The 13,381-nt window shown below is 47.6% G+C and overlaps 6 protein-coding genes across 6 annotated transcripts; 5 read left to right on the top strand and 1 right to left on the bottom strand.

Moving 5' to 3' along the window:
* Nucleotides 1-952: 952 nt before the first annotated feature.
* Nucleotides 953-1,466, top strand: EDB91DRAFT_1046231 (uncharacterized protein; the record flags this gene model as incomplete). The annotated part of the gene is made up of 3 exons (XM_041313248.1): nt 953-1,167; nt 1,232-1,305; nt 1,357-1,466. Coding segments are annotated over 3 exons (399 nt in total), but the record flags the coding sequence as incomplete, so codon positions are not given.
* Nucleotides 1,467-2,399: 933 nt separating this feature from the next.
* On the top strand, nt 2,400-4,206 carry EDB91DRAFT_1046109 (uncharacterized protein; the record flags this gene model as incomplete). Its single annotated transcript, XM_041313238.1, has 10 exons — nt 2,400-2,445; nt 2,495-2,523; nt 2,586-2,743; nt 2,793-2,872; nt 2,925-2,977; nt 3,036-3,076; nt 3,125-3,247; nt 3,294-3,564; nt 3,640-3,857; nt 3,906-4,206. Coding segments are annotated over 10 exons (1,320 nt in total), but the record flags the coding sequence as incomplete, so codon positions are not given.
* Nucleotides 4,207-4,758: 552 nt separating this feature from the next.
* On the top strand, nt 4,759-5,767 carry EDB91DRAFT_684624 (uncharacterized protein). Its single transcript, XM_041328087.1, has 5 exons — nt 4,759-4,831; nt 4,886-4,939; nt 4,996-5,130; nt 5,185-5,304; nt 5,363-5,767. The coding sequence occupies exons 1-5, from the start codon at nt 4,816-4,818 to the stop codon at nt 5,578-5,580; spliced, it is 543 nt and encodes a 180-aa protein (XP_041181656.1). The 5' UTR covers nt 4,759-4,815; the 3' UTR covers nt 5,581-5,767.
* A 1,340-nt stretch (nt 5,768-7,107) lies between these two features.
* EDB91DRAFT_1046242 (uncharacterized protein) lies at nt 7,108-7,587 on the bottom strand (the record flags this gene model as incomplete). The annotated part of the gene is made up of 1 exon (XM_041313250.1): nt 7,108-7,587. One exon carries the CDS (start codon nt 7,585-7,587, stop codon nt 7,108-7,110), a length of 480 nt encoding a protein of 159 aa, XP_041181655.1.
* A 796-nt stretch (nt 7,588-8,383) lies between these two features.
* On the top strand, nt 8,384-11,209 carry EDB91DRAFT_1303222 (MFS general substrate transporter; the record flags this gene model as incomplete). The annotated part of the gene is made up of 19 exons (XM_041325001.1): nt 8,384-8,526; nt 8,582-8,619; nt 8,679-8,688; nt 8,735-8,788; nt 8,842-8,868; nt 8,920-8,928; nt 8,982-9,071; nt 9,123-9,304; nt 9,356-9,373; nt 9,429-9,501; nt 9,551-9,601; nt 9,668-9,750; nt 9,791-9,839; nt 9,892-10,189; nt 10,247-10,274; nt 10,321-10,394; nt 10,450-10,535; nt 10,598-10,784; nt 10,845-11,209. 19 exons carry the CDS (start codon nt 8,384-8,386, stop codon nt 10,896-10,898), a joined length of 1,554 nt encoding a protein of 517 aa, XP_041181654.1. The 3' UTR covers nt 10,899-11,209.
* A 389-nt stretch (nt 11,210-11,598) lies between these two features.
* EDB91DRAFT_1106785 (uncharacterized protein) lies at nt 11,599-13,342 on the top strand. The gene is given in 3 exon segments (XM_041317492.1): nt 11,599-12,027; nt 12,047-12,859; nt 12,918-13,342. 3 exon segments carry the CDS (start codon nt 11,675-11,677, stop codon nt 13,237-13,239), a joined length of 1,488 nt encoding a protein of 495 aa, XP_041181653.1. The 5' UTR covers nt 11,599-11,674; the 3' UTR covers nt 13,240-13,342.
* The last annotated feature ends 39 nt before the right edge of the window (nt 13,343-13,381 follow it).

Below are 13,381 nucleotides of genomic sequence, written 5' to 3'. Positions count from 1 at the left end.
GTTGAATTATTGTCTCTAGGAGCTCGTGAAACGTTTGTCGCGCTTCGACTAAGTTAGAGCTGAACCGTACAGAGCCATGTGAGATTTAGTGAACAAGACAAGTTCTGTGTTTGTGCTCAGGCGCACCAAAAAGTTCGAGGGTCTGTGAGCTTGTGCAACGTGTGACACGATGGAGAGAGTTTTTCAACCCTCGACCGTCGCGAATGTTCAAATTTCGATCGACGTTTAGTAGAGAGCGTAGACGAACGTGACCGTAGTACACTGCACGGACGTCGAAAAGAACTTCGAGCTTCGCGTGACGCTAGTACTTGTTGTGGCAGAACCTGGCAGAAATTTCAGTAAGCTTCTCGCTTAGTAAACACGACCTCCCTGAAGAGACTCAGATGAGTCAGTTCCGAGTCTGGCATGCTGCCGGCGGTCCCTCTCATTCAACTAAGGTCCCTCTTGGTACATCGAGCTCCCTGATTTCGCTGACCTTGCGAGGCACTACCCTCCCCTTAGACCACAATACCCGAACGTCAAGTGAAAGTCTCCGAGATGCTGAACTTTCCATGTTATTCATTGTCTTTCAAATTATCAACCGGGGTCAAGTACGATCTCAATGCGAAGGAATGACTGTCTTCCTTCGATTGGTCTGGCTAGGGGAGAATAAACTTTAAATTTGAGGGCAGGCATTTAACAGAAGCGCTCTTTTATTTCGACTATGGCCCTTCATCAACACTACCAGGCTCTGCCCCCACTGAGTGAGCCTTGCAATTTTCGTCTGTTTTGAACTTCAATTTTTGCCTTACCCTAGAGGTCTAAACAGATTAAATTAAGTTCTTTGGCTACAAGACATAATGAAATCCAGTTGTGTTTCTGACACTGTCAGAGGGCTTGACATGTGCGTCGTACTATTACTGGTTAAATTCAGCGGGGTAAATTCTTCAACCGTCAAGTACTTATAAATTTCGACTTCACCATGTGTCACCCGCCGTTTTATAGTAGCGCCGAGGACGTTTCACTTTCAGCCGAATTCAAGGAGCTTGGTATGCAGTGGTCCACGAATGTAAGAGAACAACAATTGACTCAGGTTTGCTCAGGAGCAGAAGTGGGGATGATACCTCCAGACGGAGAAACGAATTTCGTCGCTCGCATTTTCTCAGCGAGCCTACAGTTGATGACGAAGTGCCGGCGAGTTGGTCACATCGACAACTCAACCCTTGAGATGTACTGATCAGTGTGCCTTTAGGTGGTATACTTCTATGCTTGGGAAGATGTCATCAATTCCTGATATTGTTACCCTCTTTCGCGAACACAGTGTGCGTGCATTGCGGAACTCTGCAATTTCCTATCTGACTGGGGCGTGTAAGGTAGACAACTATGCTATAACAGAGTTTATTCAGGGTCCAACACGCCGTTTGGGCCGTAAGCTGGTCATTTCAAGAGGCCAGCTTCCTGACGTATGGCTTCTGGTTGACTTCTAGGCCGTTACGCAAGTTGTTTATTTTATCATTGTCTAGACCTTTGCTCGCAACTCCAACCCCATTCTGCAGAATAGTATGCTTTGAAACATGCTGCCAATCACGCTTTTCCGGGCGCTCGATCTGCAGATATCATGGCAAGCGCTTTACGAGACGTTCTCGCATTTATTACCGGCGTATCGGTCGCATCTTATGTGACTCATTCTGAAAATTCTTCTCATGAATACGTGGTTCCGCGCGGCATGAAGGAGAAGACTCCCAGAAACAGTCTCCGCACAAGAATCGTCCCTACCCTAAGAGACCCTAAACCTTTTGGGGATGCGTTATGATTGGAAAACACTTTGTACGTAAATTGTGATACCGCATGCTCGCACCTCGCATGAACGACTTCATCTTAGATTTTTGGTGTCTTCGCAATGCAGCCTTATCATTTTCCACTTCCGTTTATCACGTCATGATTCAGTTATTGCATGCTTGTGTCACGCGTTCATAGAAAGACAACCAGACGCCCAACGTTGCTTCTGACGCTGAGGACGATGTGCAAACTTGCCTCACCTGCTCGGCTGTCTAACAATCATGTTTGCAACGCGGTGTGAAAAATAGCGAGCAATTTCACTCAATCGTACGGCAGTTTTCATGGATTTGGTGCGGCTCTTCCTCAGCTGGCTAAACTCAGCCTCCAAAGAGGTGTGGCGTCTCCTGTACTCCACCTTTGTGGGCATACTCTTTTTAGCGCAATATAAACCTTACTGATGCAAGATAACCCATTTAATATTTCACGCACTCCAGCCAGTATCGTGGCACGTCATACCGCCTCGACATTGGGAACAGGTTGATCTTCACCCAACATTGAGATGTCAGCCAGTTCATCTGAGGTACGACACAGGGTCAGAACTTGGCAGCGTTCTTAACATTCGACTACAGAAACCGTGTAAATGTCCTAAGGAGAAGAAACCAGGGAGAAATCTGGTTATCTGCATTGGTGCGCGTTTCGACTTATAGTTCCGGATTACGATTATTCAATTCTGCAGACGGGACGTCAAACAAATATGGTGATAAAGTAGGTCGCGCGACGCGCATCTTTAACGATGATATATTATAATGATATACGTCCGTACCCAGAACACCAATATCGTCGAACTATATAGCAAGATCGTCAAGGATGACTCACAGTTGACCTATTACAACAGTGGTGTAGGAACGTATGCTAGGCCCGAAGGTCTCGCGCATACACAACTGATGGATCAGATCTCGAGTGTCTTTGATCTGGCATTTGCCCAGTAAGTATCATATAGTTGACCCTCACGACTCGCGGTAACGGTAGTAAAGTAATATCAGCCGAACCATTATGCATGCCTACAGATGGCTCTCAGACAAGTACCGTGATGGCGATAAGATCTTCCTGTTTGGTAAGTCGCCTGGACATCACATGTAGTCAGCTATACTAAAAGGCGAGACCAGGATTTTCAAGAGGTGCATACCAAGTTCGTGCTTTAGCAGGAATGATCCACGAAGTATCTATCGATTTTGATCTAGATGTTTGATCCTTGTTATTCATCATTCTTTTAATAGGTGGGGCTCATATTACCTGGAAACAAAGAACAGATCCCCTAGTGAGTGCATCTGACGATTGTTCTTCACTCACCAGCTGACTTCAGCAGTGGCTTCCAGCTTTACTCCGCCATTAACAGCGGGAAGCTCAAAGATTGCGATCTTGCGAAGGGATTCAAAGCCACATTCTCGAGAAAAAATGTTGTAGTGCATTTCATTGGTGTATGGCGAGTGTTATCCCTGAGTCGACCATATCAGCATACCTAATGCACCTTTTAGGGACACTGTTTCGTCTGTTGGTATCAGGAAGGCCAAGAACTTACCGTCCACCGATACATGTGATCACGTCTGCTACTTCCGCCAGGCACTGGCACTAGATGAACGCAGGGTGAAATTCCTACCTGAGTTTGTCTACGGTGGCATGAGCGAACGATCGAACTGGCTCGAGGACGGATCGCCCCCACCTCTCGAGGGCATATCGTCCCCACCTTCCAAGGACGAAGATCATATTCACATTAAAGAGGTTTGGTTTGCGGGTAGTCATTCCGATGTGTATGTGTCCCAAGCTGTACCGGAAGGCAATCCTTTGATAACTTGTTCCAGCGGAGGTGGAAGCAGGGAGAAGACGGGCGATCCGCTTAACTTCGGAGACATGCCTCTACTATGGATGCGTGAAGAAGCTCTCGAGGCAGGGCTTTTGCTCCATCCTCCAAAGGTAGCTTTCAGATCTGTAGATTTGAAGGAACCCAAGATTACGGACTCTTTAACCCTCCCGTGGTGGCTGCTTGAGGTTTCGCCTATCAGACGTCTTCGTTACAATAACTCTAACCAGCATACGACACGGTAAGTGGCAATGTTCTTCCATTTGGCTGCTACATTGAGTACATGTAGACCGCATTTTGGAAGAGGTCGTGTCATCTTACCCGGTCAAAAGGTCCATGCATCGGTCCTGTTTCATACCAACTACCGGTCACAAGCAATTTTCTGGAGAAATCTCCAGCAATGGCCTGAAGCGATCTACTGGCATAATGCCTCGGATAAGGAGCGGTTATCACAACTTGGTCCTGCCTGGGAACTCCCTTTCAGACGTTCAACCATTGAAGCTCTCGCCGGTTCAATTCACAAGAAACACACACTTGATTACGTTGATCGATTAGCCTTCATGTGTTCATCTGGTGAGATTGCCAGATGATCATGGCGTGCCGACCTGATTGTATTAATTCCAGAACTCGGAGTTGAAGTTGTCCGGAACGCAAATGCACTTGAGTCGCTCGAGGGCTTACTTGGTATCGACTCTCTACCGGCTCCAGAGAAGACCGGAGATGTCGATAAGGCCCAAGACGAACCCGATAAACGTCTCGTGCGCCTCAGTGCATTCGTCGCGTACTGTAAACTTGGTATGTCTTGTCTTCCCACCGCTGTCTCCGACTCCTCAGAAAAACACAGCCGAGAAACAAGACCTGATCAAGGAACGCATACTAGACGACCTCAAAGTTCCGGACATGCTCCAAGATAATGACCCAATCTACCAAGGCAGAGCTTGCGCAGCGTTTCCAGCTCTTTGCGAAATAGAAATACTAAGAAACAAGCTCCTTAAAGAGGAACTGATTGATCAAATCATCAAACTCTGTCAGACGGCCGGCGACAACAAATTCATTGCAGCGAGGACACTGTCTTTCCTTGCGCAACGCTTCGGTTAGTCGCATTGTGCCCCTCTAACGCACCCCTCATATGCGACTGAACTAAAGTTGAAACAACTCGGATCCTTTCACAATCCAAATTTATCGAAAAGATCCTTGCTATGTTGAAAGACGAATGTGAATCATCTCCTGCCAATCTGTCCGAGTTACCCTTCCTCATTTATATCTCAGCCGCGATCGTTACCGTTGCTGCTTTAAGGATCTTAATAGCTATGTCCAGCAAAAGTGAGTCCCGATATAGATTCATTCAAAATCATGAAATTCTGATATTTCGTGTTCAGGGAGAATCCCGCAGGATAACCTGTCTGGAATCAGAGGGAAGGAGCTTGTCAGAATGCTCGAGACCTTGATGAAACGTCGTGATTTCTTTGTCACTCCGGCTGCAGTGGCAGCATTATGCGAGATTTGCCACAATGGTTCAAGCACCTTTCCATTTCCTGTGATCAACGCTAATGCTCTTCCGAACATAGAACAACTCCGTGCGGCGGCTATAGAATGCGATATTCTTGTAACGTTGATTGGGCTATTCAAGTTCGACAACCAGGGCCTGAGTGGTGGACCGCGTGGTTTAACGGAACTCGCTGAATTCGGTTCGTGTCCGAAACCGTCTCAAAAGACCCTACTTAACAGATAACTTCTGTCATTCAGAAAATGTGCGTGATGCACTAGCACAGGGTTCGCACATAGACACACTAGTTGCGTTTTCGAAAAGCAGCATAGTAGAAAGGAGCAAAGAGGCCACTGAGGAGCTCACAACGCTATCAAAACACGGTTTGGTTCGCCAAATATTTGCCCCAGGAAAACTGATATCGTTTCAGATAAACTGCGCAAACAAATCATTGATAGCGGAGGCGTGCAAAGCATAGTTGATAATTTGGCGAAACCAGACCACGCATTATTTGCTGCGCACGCGCTTTTGACTCTCATGAAATACGGTGAGTGCTCCGAGGCATTTGATTAACGAGTTTGAATGGGTCACATTTAGGCGACGCCAAGGCGTGGATAATGAACACAGAAGTGGACCTGCACCTGCTGCAGATGGTCGAGAAACGCATTTTTGACGGAACGATTCACCGAGAGGGCATGGACATCCTGAAGGAGATATTCAACAATGGTTCGAACATTTAGTATTTCTACAGGCTCTCGGGTTCTTATGAGGGGCAGATGACTTGCGATCCATGATGTTAGATCCAAAGCATCCACCTACACTCGACAACGGTTCCTGGAACTTCCACTACGACGTCACGGATGCATCCCAAAGGCTGCCCAAGAAAATTGCCAACTACGTCCTGGAGAAGGTAACATACAGATCAGTCCACAAGCCGACCACTATTGTCGATACGCCCGAATACCCAAGAAACGTTATTGGAATATTACGCAAGATGTTCGGAAACACTCAAATCGACGCTGTTCAGAACAGTGCTGCTAAATACTTGCGCATCATCGTTGATCATGGTTGGTCCGGATGTTGCTATCGAGAACGCACACTGATTTAGATACAGAGGACATACGTCTGCGCATGATTGGCGTCGGAATTGTAGAAGCTCTTGTGTGGTGTCTTAAAAGCGCAGCTGTAGACATCCTGGCCGTCACTCATGTTTTATGCAAGATGGCGCTTCACGGTGAGTGATTCAAGACAGCCTGGTGCGCAACATGCTCATAAAAACCTCAGGATGAATTACGTGGTGAAATAAAGACAGACAAAACACTGGCCGAGATGCTCAGTAGTCATTATCCCGCCCAAATTCGGCGTGTGACTGACGCGTTGAAATCTCTATCGTCTTACAGTAAAATCTCAGCTGATTCCGAGATTTTTAAGGCTAACAACACCATCAGGAGATATACGTCAGGAAGTTCAGAGTATGCGTGTGTACGGCGACCTGAAGAAGGATCCTCTTCACTACTTAGATCCGCGTCACCACCCTCACGACCGTGGTCAGTTGTTTCGTGACATGTGTTTCTGTAGTGCTGAAGATTGCTTGTAGATCAGTATACCTTTGCATCCGAGGCCATCAAATCGATGATCAAGACGTTTGACGCATGCGATGATGATGATGATCGCAGAGCAGGTACCCTTTGAGGAGCAGCGAAAGTTTCGACGACAGCGAGAAAAATTGGAGTATCGGATACTAGTTCACTCCCCTTCCCACCCCAGTGCATAGGTTACATGATCGCTAGCTTACTTATTCTGAACTGCGTGAGCTGAACCATAACTAACAGTTAAGTCTGAAATCCTATCGCCTGAATGGATCCTTGAGGGCCTATACGTAGGATATAGTACGCAACAGGCTCCAATTAAACTTCATTGGTGGACAGCCTGTGCTCTAGAAGATGACTGTTTTTCGTGACAGTCGGAACTTATCTGCTGTACAGCGAAGTGAAAGCAAAAGAGATTATGAATCTTCCGTAAAAGAACTCTTTCTCCTCCTCTTCCTTGGTCGCATCGACGCCGCCGGCAGCGACTCTGCAGTCATCGGTGGTCCGGGAGCAATGGCGTTGTTCGAGAGTGCGACCAAGGACCTGCCAAGAATACCAAGAACCGCACCGCTGATGCAAGCAACGCCGCAGAATATATAGACGGGATAGAGCGCAACAACTGCGATGGAAATGATCGTGTATGGAGTGTAGACTGCGGCGTCCAATACGATATGGAAGACGAGTATGAGTGGAGCGAGTAGGCGGGATACAAAGGGTACGAAGATGAGTAACGGGGTGGCGAGCACAACCAGAACTCGTGAGGCTTGAGAGAAGAAAGTGCGCAGAAGACTGAATGTCGCACGGAGTATGGGAATGATCTGCGTGATAGGCGGTTGTGTGCTGAGCTGCCCCGTTGCTGTCGGCAGCAAAGACGCGGCGGTCACGGTGGACGTCATACTGGACAACCGTTCAGGTGTCAATAATTGGACTATTATCTGTGGGAGCTCGTGAAATATATGCGCTTTGACTGGGGCAGAACTACGGTGACCGTACAGAGCCGCGTGAGATTCATCGAACAAGACAGAAATACGTTTGCGCTCAGGCGCACCTAAAAATTTCGAGGGTCTGAGAGTTTATGACCTGAGAGCGTTCAAAACTGGATCAAAACGGTTTAACAGAGCATGACCTTGATTCAGAGCTTGTTGTCAAACTAGGCCAAACTCAGTATGCACGTTACTCAGCAACTTATTACATGGCACAATTGAGCCTCGTCTCCGAACTTAGGCCAGGCTGTTCTCCAAAACCCTCGATTTGCTCTACACCGTGTATCGGTAGCGTAGGGCAATACGGTATACCCTACTTAGTATGCCTCGATCGTCGGTCCGGGTGGGTCACATGCGATAGATGGACCTGCGAGAAAAAATGTCACTATCCGCCAAACTCAACGGTGGCATTTCTGGATCCGAGACGGAGATTATTTTTAATTGTGCTGCGTATTGGTTGCCGTCGATCGTGTATGTTTGCTCTCATCCTATTAACGGGGTAATTGGATCAGAATGACAGTCACCCGGCTCCAGGACAGGCACACGCGCCTAGACGCGCATCCACCCAACAGATACTTGTTGATTCCTTATCTACGCCAACGTGATGGTGCCAAGCTTTTAAGGTGCGTACATAAAATAGGCGAATCAACTTGCAAGCGCTGGAAGCTTCTTCCTTCAAATTACGGCCACATCTTCACGTCCTCTCAAAATGAGTCTGGAATCCTCCAGTGTTGTACTCGGAGACGAGAAACATGCAGGGGTCTCTTTGTCGACCAAGGATGTTGACACTGGTGCCCAGCTCGTTGCTGGGTTGACTTCAGCTCTCGATCCCGATGAGGCTTTGAGAATAAGGTGCGCCGTGAAAACTGCATGCACATCAGCGTTGTTCAAAAGCCTTTCGTCTCAGGAGGAAGATCGATAAACATATCATGCCTCTTATGTGTAGTGAGTCGATTGCTCTACTCGGTTGTTTAAATCGATTGCGTCTGACCATCACTGCCCAGTTCTCTACTGGTAGGTTGTCTGTATTCATTACAAATCAGCGCTTACATGCGCATAGGGTACAATTCATGGACAAGACAACCTTGGGTTCTGCGGCCATCCTTGGGATTCAGTAAGTATTGTATATTGAGACCAGTCAAACTCGGTACTGACGTATGTTATCAGACAGGCAACGCACCTGACCACCAATGAGTAAGTCTTCTTGTTCTTGGAGTTGAAAGTTTGAAGGTCAACTGTCTTCAGGTATAACTGGTGAGAAGATAACCATTGCTCGAGCTTGCATTTACCTTACACTTATCTCTCAGGCTTGGCACTGTGTTCTATCTCAGTTATCTTCTCTTCGAGTATCCCCAGAACCTCGCCCTTCAGAGATTCCCGGTCGGGAAATGGATGAGGTAGGCTTCATAGGCATTATCAGCGCGAATATCAATGATAGCTTGCATTAGTATTAATATCTTCATCTGGGCGATTGCACTTGCAAGTCACGCAGCATGCAAAAACTTTGCTGGGCTTCTTGTTGTGCGCTTGTTACTAGGCGTATGTGAGGGGTCGATCACGGCTGGATTCTTGATTGTTAGCTCCATGTTCTACACGCGAACGGAACAGACGCTACGTGTTGGTTATTGGTGTAAGTTCTAGTTCGCAAATGATCGGCGAAGTCGACTAATTAAATCCCCAGTTCTCATGAATGGCACTGGTGCGCTTACTGGAATGCGATGCTTGATCTTGCCCCCTAAGCCCGCGGACTCTAGCACAAATCATCTCTGGTTTCATCAGCTACGGTACTTTGCACATCAAGACCAACGGGTTCGAACCATGGCAATGGTTTGACATTTATTTTTCATCGCTTCCTACTCTCTCTGATAGATCACAGGCTCATGATCATCACCGGTATAATAACATTGATCCTTGCCATCTCATTCTGGTGAGTTAATGAAGAAAAATTCTTGGTACCTAGTCTTCTTAACCAAGATATCTCCGCCTGATGAAGGTTCTTGTTCCCCGATTCCCCTACGAATGCCTGGTTCCTCACTCCTGATGAGCGGGCCAAAGCCGTGCAACGCATCAAGGCACGTCTGTTAAGCGAATTGATATCCCCTTATTTCACAATCAGCGCAGGAAAACCAAACAGGTGTAGAAAACAAACACTTCAAGATGGAGCAGTACGTATTAGGTGTAATTGTGATTTTTCATTCCTCACGTACACATATTTAGGATGATTGAGGCCCTGACTGACCCCAAAACATGGCTCTTCGCCCTCTTCTCGGCTCTAGACAACGTGCCTAACTCATTGACAAACCAACAATCACTCATCCTCGCTTCGTTCGGATTCAGCACTCTACAGACGACTCTCTTGACCTGTGTTCCTGGTGTGATTGAAATCTTGACAATCTTCACTGGTGTTCGTCTTGCTGCACGACGGCCCAATTCCAGAGCATATGTCGGTGCCATCTACTTCGTCCCGGCATGGATAGGCATCTTGTTGGTTAACCTACTTCCTTGGTCGGATCAGGTATGTGCTTTTGCGAGTTTAGCGAGTTGTCTGTAATATCACACCACACGATATTAGACTGGACTTCTTATCGGCCAATTCCTGTGTGCGTGTGATGCTCATAATGTGTTTGTATGCTCATCGCTCCGTAGCTGGTGTCAGTGTGCCTGGATTTGTACTGTCGTTATCGTGGCTCAATAGCGTGACTGCTGGCCATACGAAGAGGGTAGGTACTCCGCCATTTATTGAACTCTTTCCTTAGTGTTAACCGCAACCTGCAGGTTGCTACTAATGCCATCATGCTCTCGGCTTACTGCATTGGTAATGCAGCTGGCCCCTTCATGTGGAAGGCACAATACAAGCCGCGGTAGGTCATTCTTCGACTGACTTTAGGAAGCAAGATTCGAAGTAATCATGATTCATGTGCAGTAACCATATCCCATGGGCTGTCATCGGCGCATGCTACGTCGTCTGTCCGATCATTCTCCTTGTCATCCGTGCTGTCCTCGTCCGAGAGAACCGGATCCGCGATACAGAGCCTTCCGACGTTGAAGAAGAATACGTTATCGAGCGAATCACTGAGGATGGCAAGCGTGTGGAAGTTAAGGTCGATAAGGTGCGTTCTCCAAATCGATTTTTCATTTTCGGGTACAGGGCTAATATTCTGCCTGCATAGGAATTCCTGGATTTGACGGATAGGCAGAATAGGGACTTCAGATATGTTTTGTAAGATTAAGCACGCCTGATCATTACGTATTGCCAAATGGCAATGCCAATCAGCAATCATCTCGTGTTCATCGATGACCTTTGATGGCGCGACCTAGGTGGTATCATGAGACCGCGCGGTTACGTATTGATGTATTATTATAGGAGACTCCACACTCCATCCACTTTCACGACCTGCGGGGAAGTCCGAGTCAAGATTAATTCAGGCAGTTATCTCCCTGTCCGGAGCAAAAATGCTCCACGCCCCAAGACTCAAGTCTACTTCGGAATTTTTTGAGCTGCCAAGTACGGAGCTCAGGGCTGCAGACCGCACAAACGATCTAGCGTGCATCATGTTATCGACTGGTGTAATTCAAATACAGGGAGAGCGCGGGTCACCGCAATGATGACCATCTGGGACAGCAAGGAGATCTTCATGGGTCGACTGGCCCGCGGGGTGGGCATCCGAGAATCGATGTGACGGCCTTATACAGGTCGCAGGTTGTGGGGTCGGCTTGTAACGCAGGATCCGAACGTGTTGCAACTTGTAACACATCGTTGAATTTAGTATGTGTCGACTATAGTAGACCCGGGATAGCATACATAGTACATACGATAAATATACTACTATAGTACTACAATCGAGCACAGGCTAATCAAGTCAGCCAATCGATGACGTGGAGTACTCGCACGATGGGGTGCACGAAACTCTTCAAGTTAGGTCACGGACTGCTGCCAAGACTATTAGTACTAGCGCCTACTGCTTCGACCGTTTTGGAATTGGTTGAGGATGGTGCCAGGATGCCTCAACATGGACCATCGAAGATAAATATTGTATTTGCTCTCAGTCTCGTTCTTCCGCTCGCCATTTCTTTCTTGAATCCTACCTGGAGGTTTACTCAATTTACACCTCGACAACTCATCTACGGGAAAGACCTTCTGCCATTCATTACTGCATTTTGGGCCTTGCCAACGCATACACTTGGTCAACTTTCGCGCCTTCTTCAAGCCGCCATAGTAGCATGCTTCCCGCAGGTATTGGCGGTTCATATTTTCGCCTTTTGGTTCATCATTCCTTTCGCGAGAACGCTTTCCGGCTTTCTGCTTTCTCGTAGCGTAGGATGGGCCTACCCCCGACTATTCAACCACTGGGCGTTGTACGAGTCCATCAAGTGGCATCGGTCCTGCACTCGCAGCATACCTCATAATGTATGGTGCTGAGTCATGGACAAATCCTCGAATTCAGAAGTCTCGCAACGATACTATGGAATCCTTGGTGATAATATGCACGGGTTTGACCCTATGCTGGCTTGACAGTGCGCCGTGGACATATGCCATGGCCTCCGTAGCCTCCGTAGTGCTATGGCCTGTTCAGGTCACGAATAAATCGTATCTGCGATACCATCCCTACCACCCTATGGCGCTGGACGTGCGACGGTTGCGCATAGTCATGCAGACTGCGATACTCTTCTTGCTCCTCATACCCTTACATGTCATTCTTACCACCATGCTCCCGAGCAAGATAGTATTACGTATGCCCACTTCTCCTCATGGAACACAGCCCTTTTTGGAGATTCTCATTCTCTCCTATCCCCGTCCGGGTGATGCAGCTTCGTCCGACTCACTGCTGTCGCAAACAATCTCCTCATACCTCCCTTATGCCGAATCAAACACGGTGCTCTCTGTGTTCACGCATGCCACTACACACGTGTCATTCACTCACGCGAAGGAGCATTATGCTCAAGCGCCCATTACATTCTATACAGACACGGACATGCATGCGGACTCATATTCAAATCAGCATTTACATGTCGCAGAAGCTTTCCGGTGGGCTTCTGAAAAGGGTCCATCTCAAGCAGAATGGGTCATGCTTGTGGAAGATGATTTTCCGGTATGCGGTGAGTGGGGATGGCGAGGCATCCTTGGCGTGATGAACGAACTCCAGCGTGATGGAAAATATGGAGGATTTGTTGGAACCGGTGGCAGGTTTGTGTTCGCATACTCAAACGAACGTCCTGTGTACTGACGGTCCTCGTGTTTTTAGTGGTTTAATCATTCACCGTACCCTGTTGCCCATCCTCACGTACATATTGCGTGCACATGCTCTGCAGCACTCCCCCCTCCCGCCCTCTGTGGGACATCGGCCTGCAGACCTCATCATACAAGACTGCCTTTTTGGAGCGGACCTGTTATGTCCGCACAACACCAAGGAACCCACACTTGTCATTTCGTCTCGTCTCGTCATGGATCATATAGGCGGGAGTGCCAGCACCATGAAAGGTCGCATGTACGCTGCTGAAAAGTGGAGATGCGGTTGGAGGCATCCGTTTCATGGTTTCATGGAGGTGGATGTTGTACCGGTTTGATATGGCGCTATCTATTATCTAATGTCATGATGGAATGTTGATAATTGTATAGATCTGAATATTTCGCTTTAATTTCATTGATACAGCAACGTGATGATGGTGCCCGAACCATAATAATAAGTTCTGGACATAAACGTTGAAC

Source organism: Suillus paluster (assembly GCF_016628075.1).
Source record: "Suillus paluster strain FC165 chromosome Unknown EDB91scaffold_6, whole genome shotgun sequence".
Lineage (NCBI taxonomy): Eukaryota > Fungi > Basidiomycota > Agaricomycetes > Boletales > Suillaceae > Suillus > Suillus paluster.
This window is presented reverse-complemented; position numbering and strand designations above follow the sequence as displayed.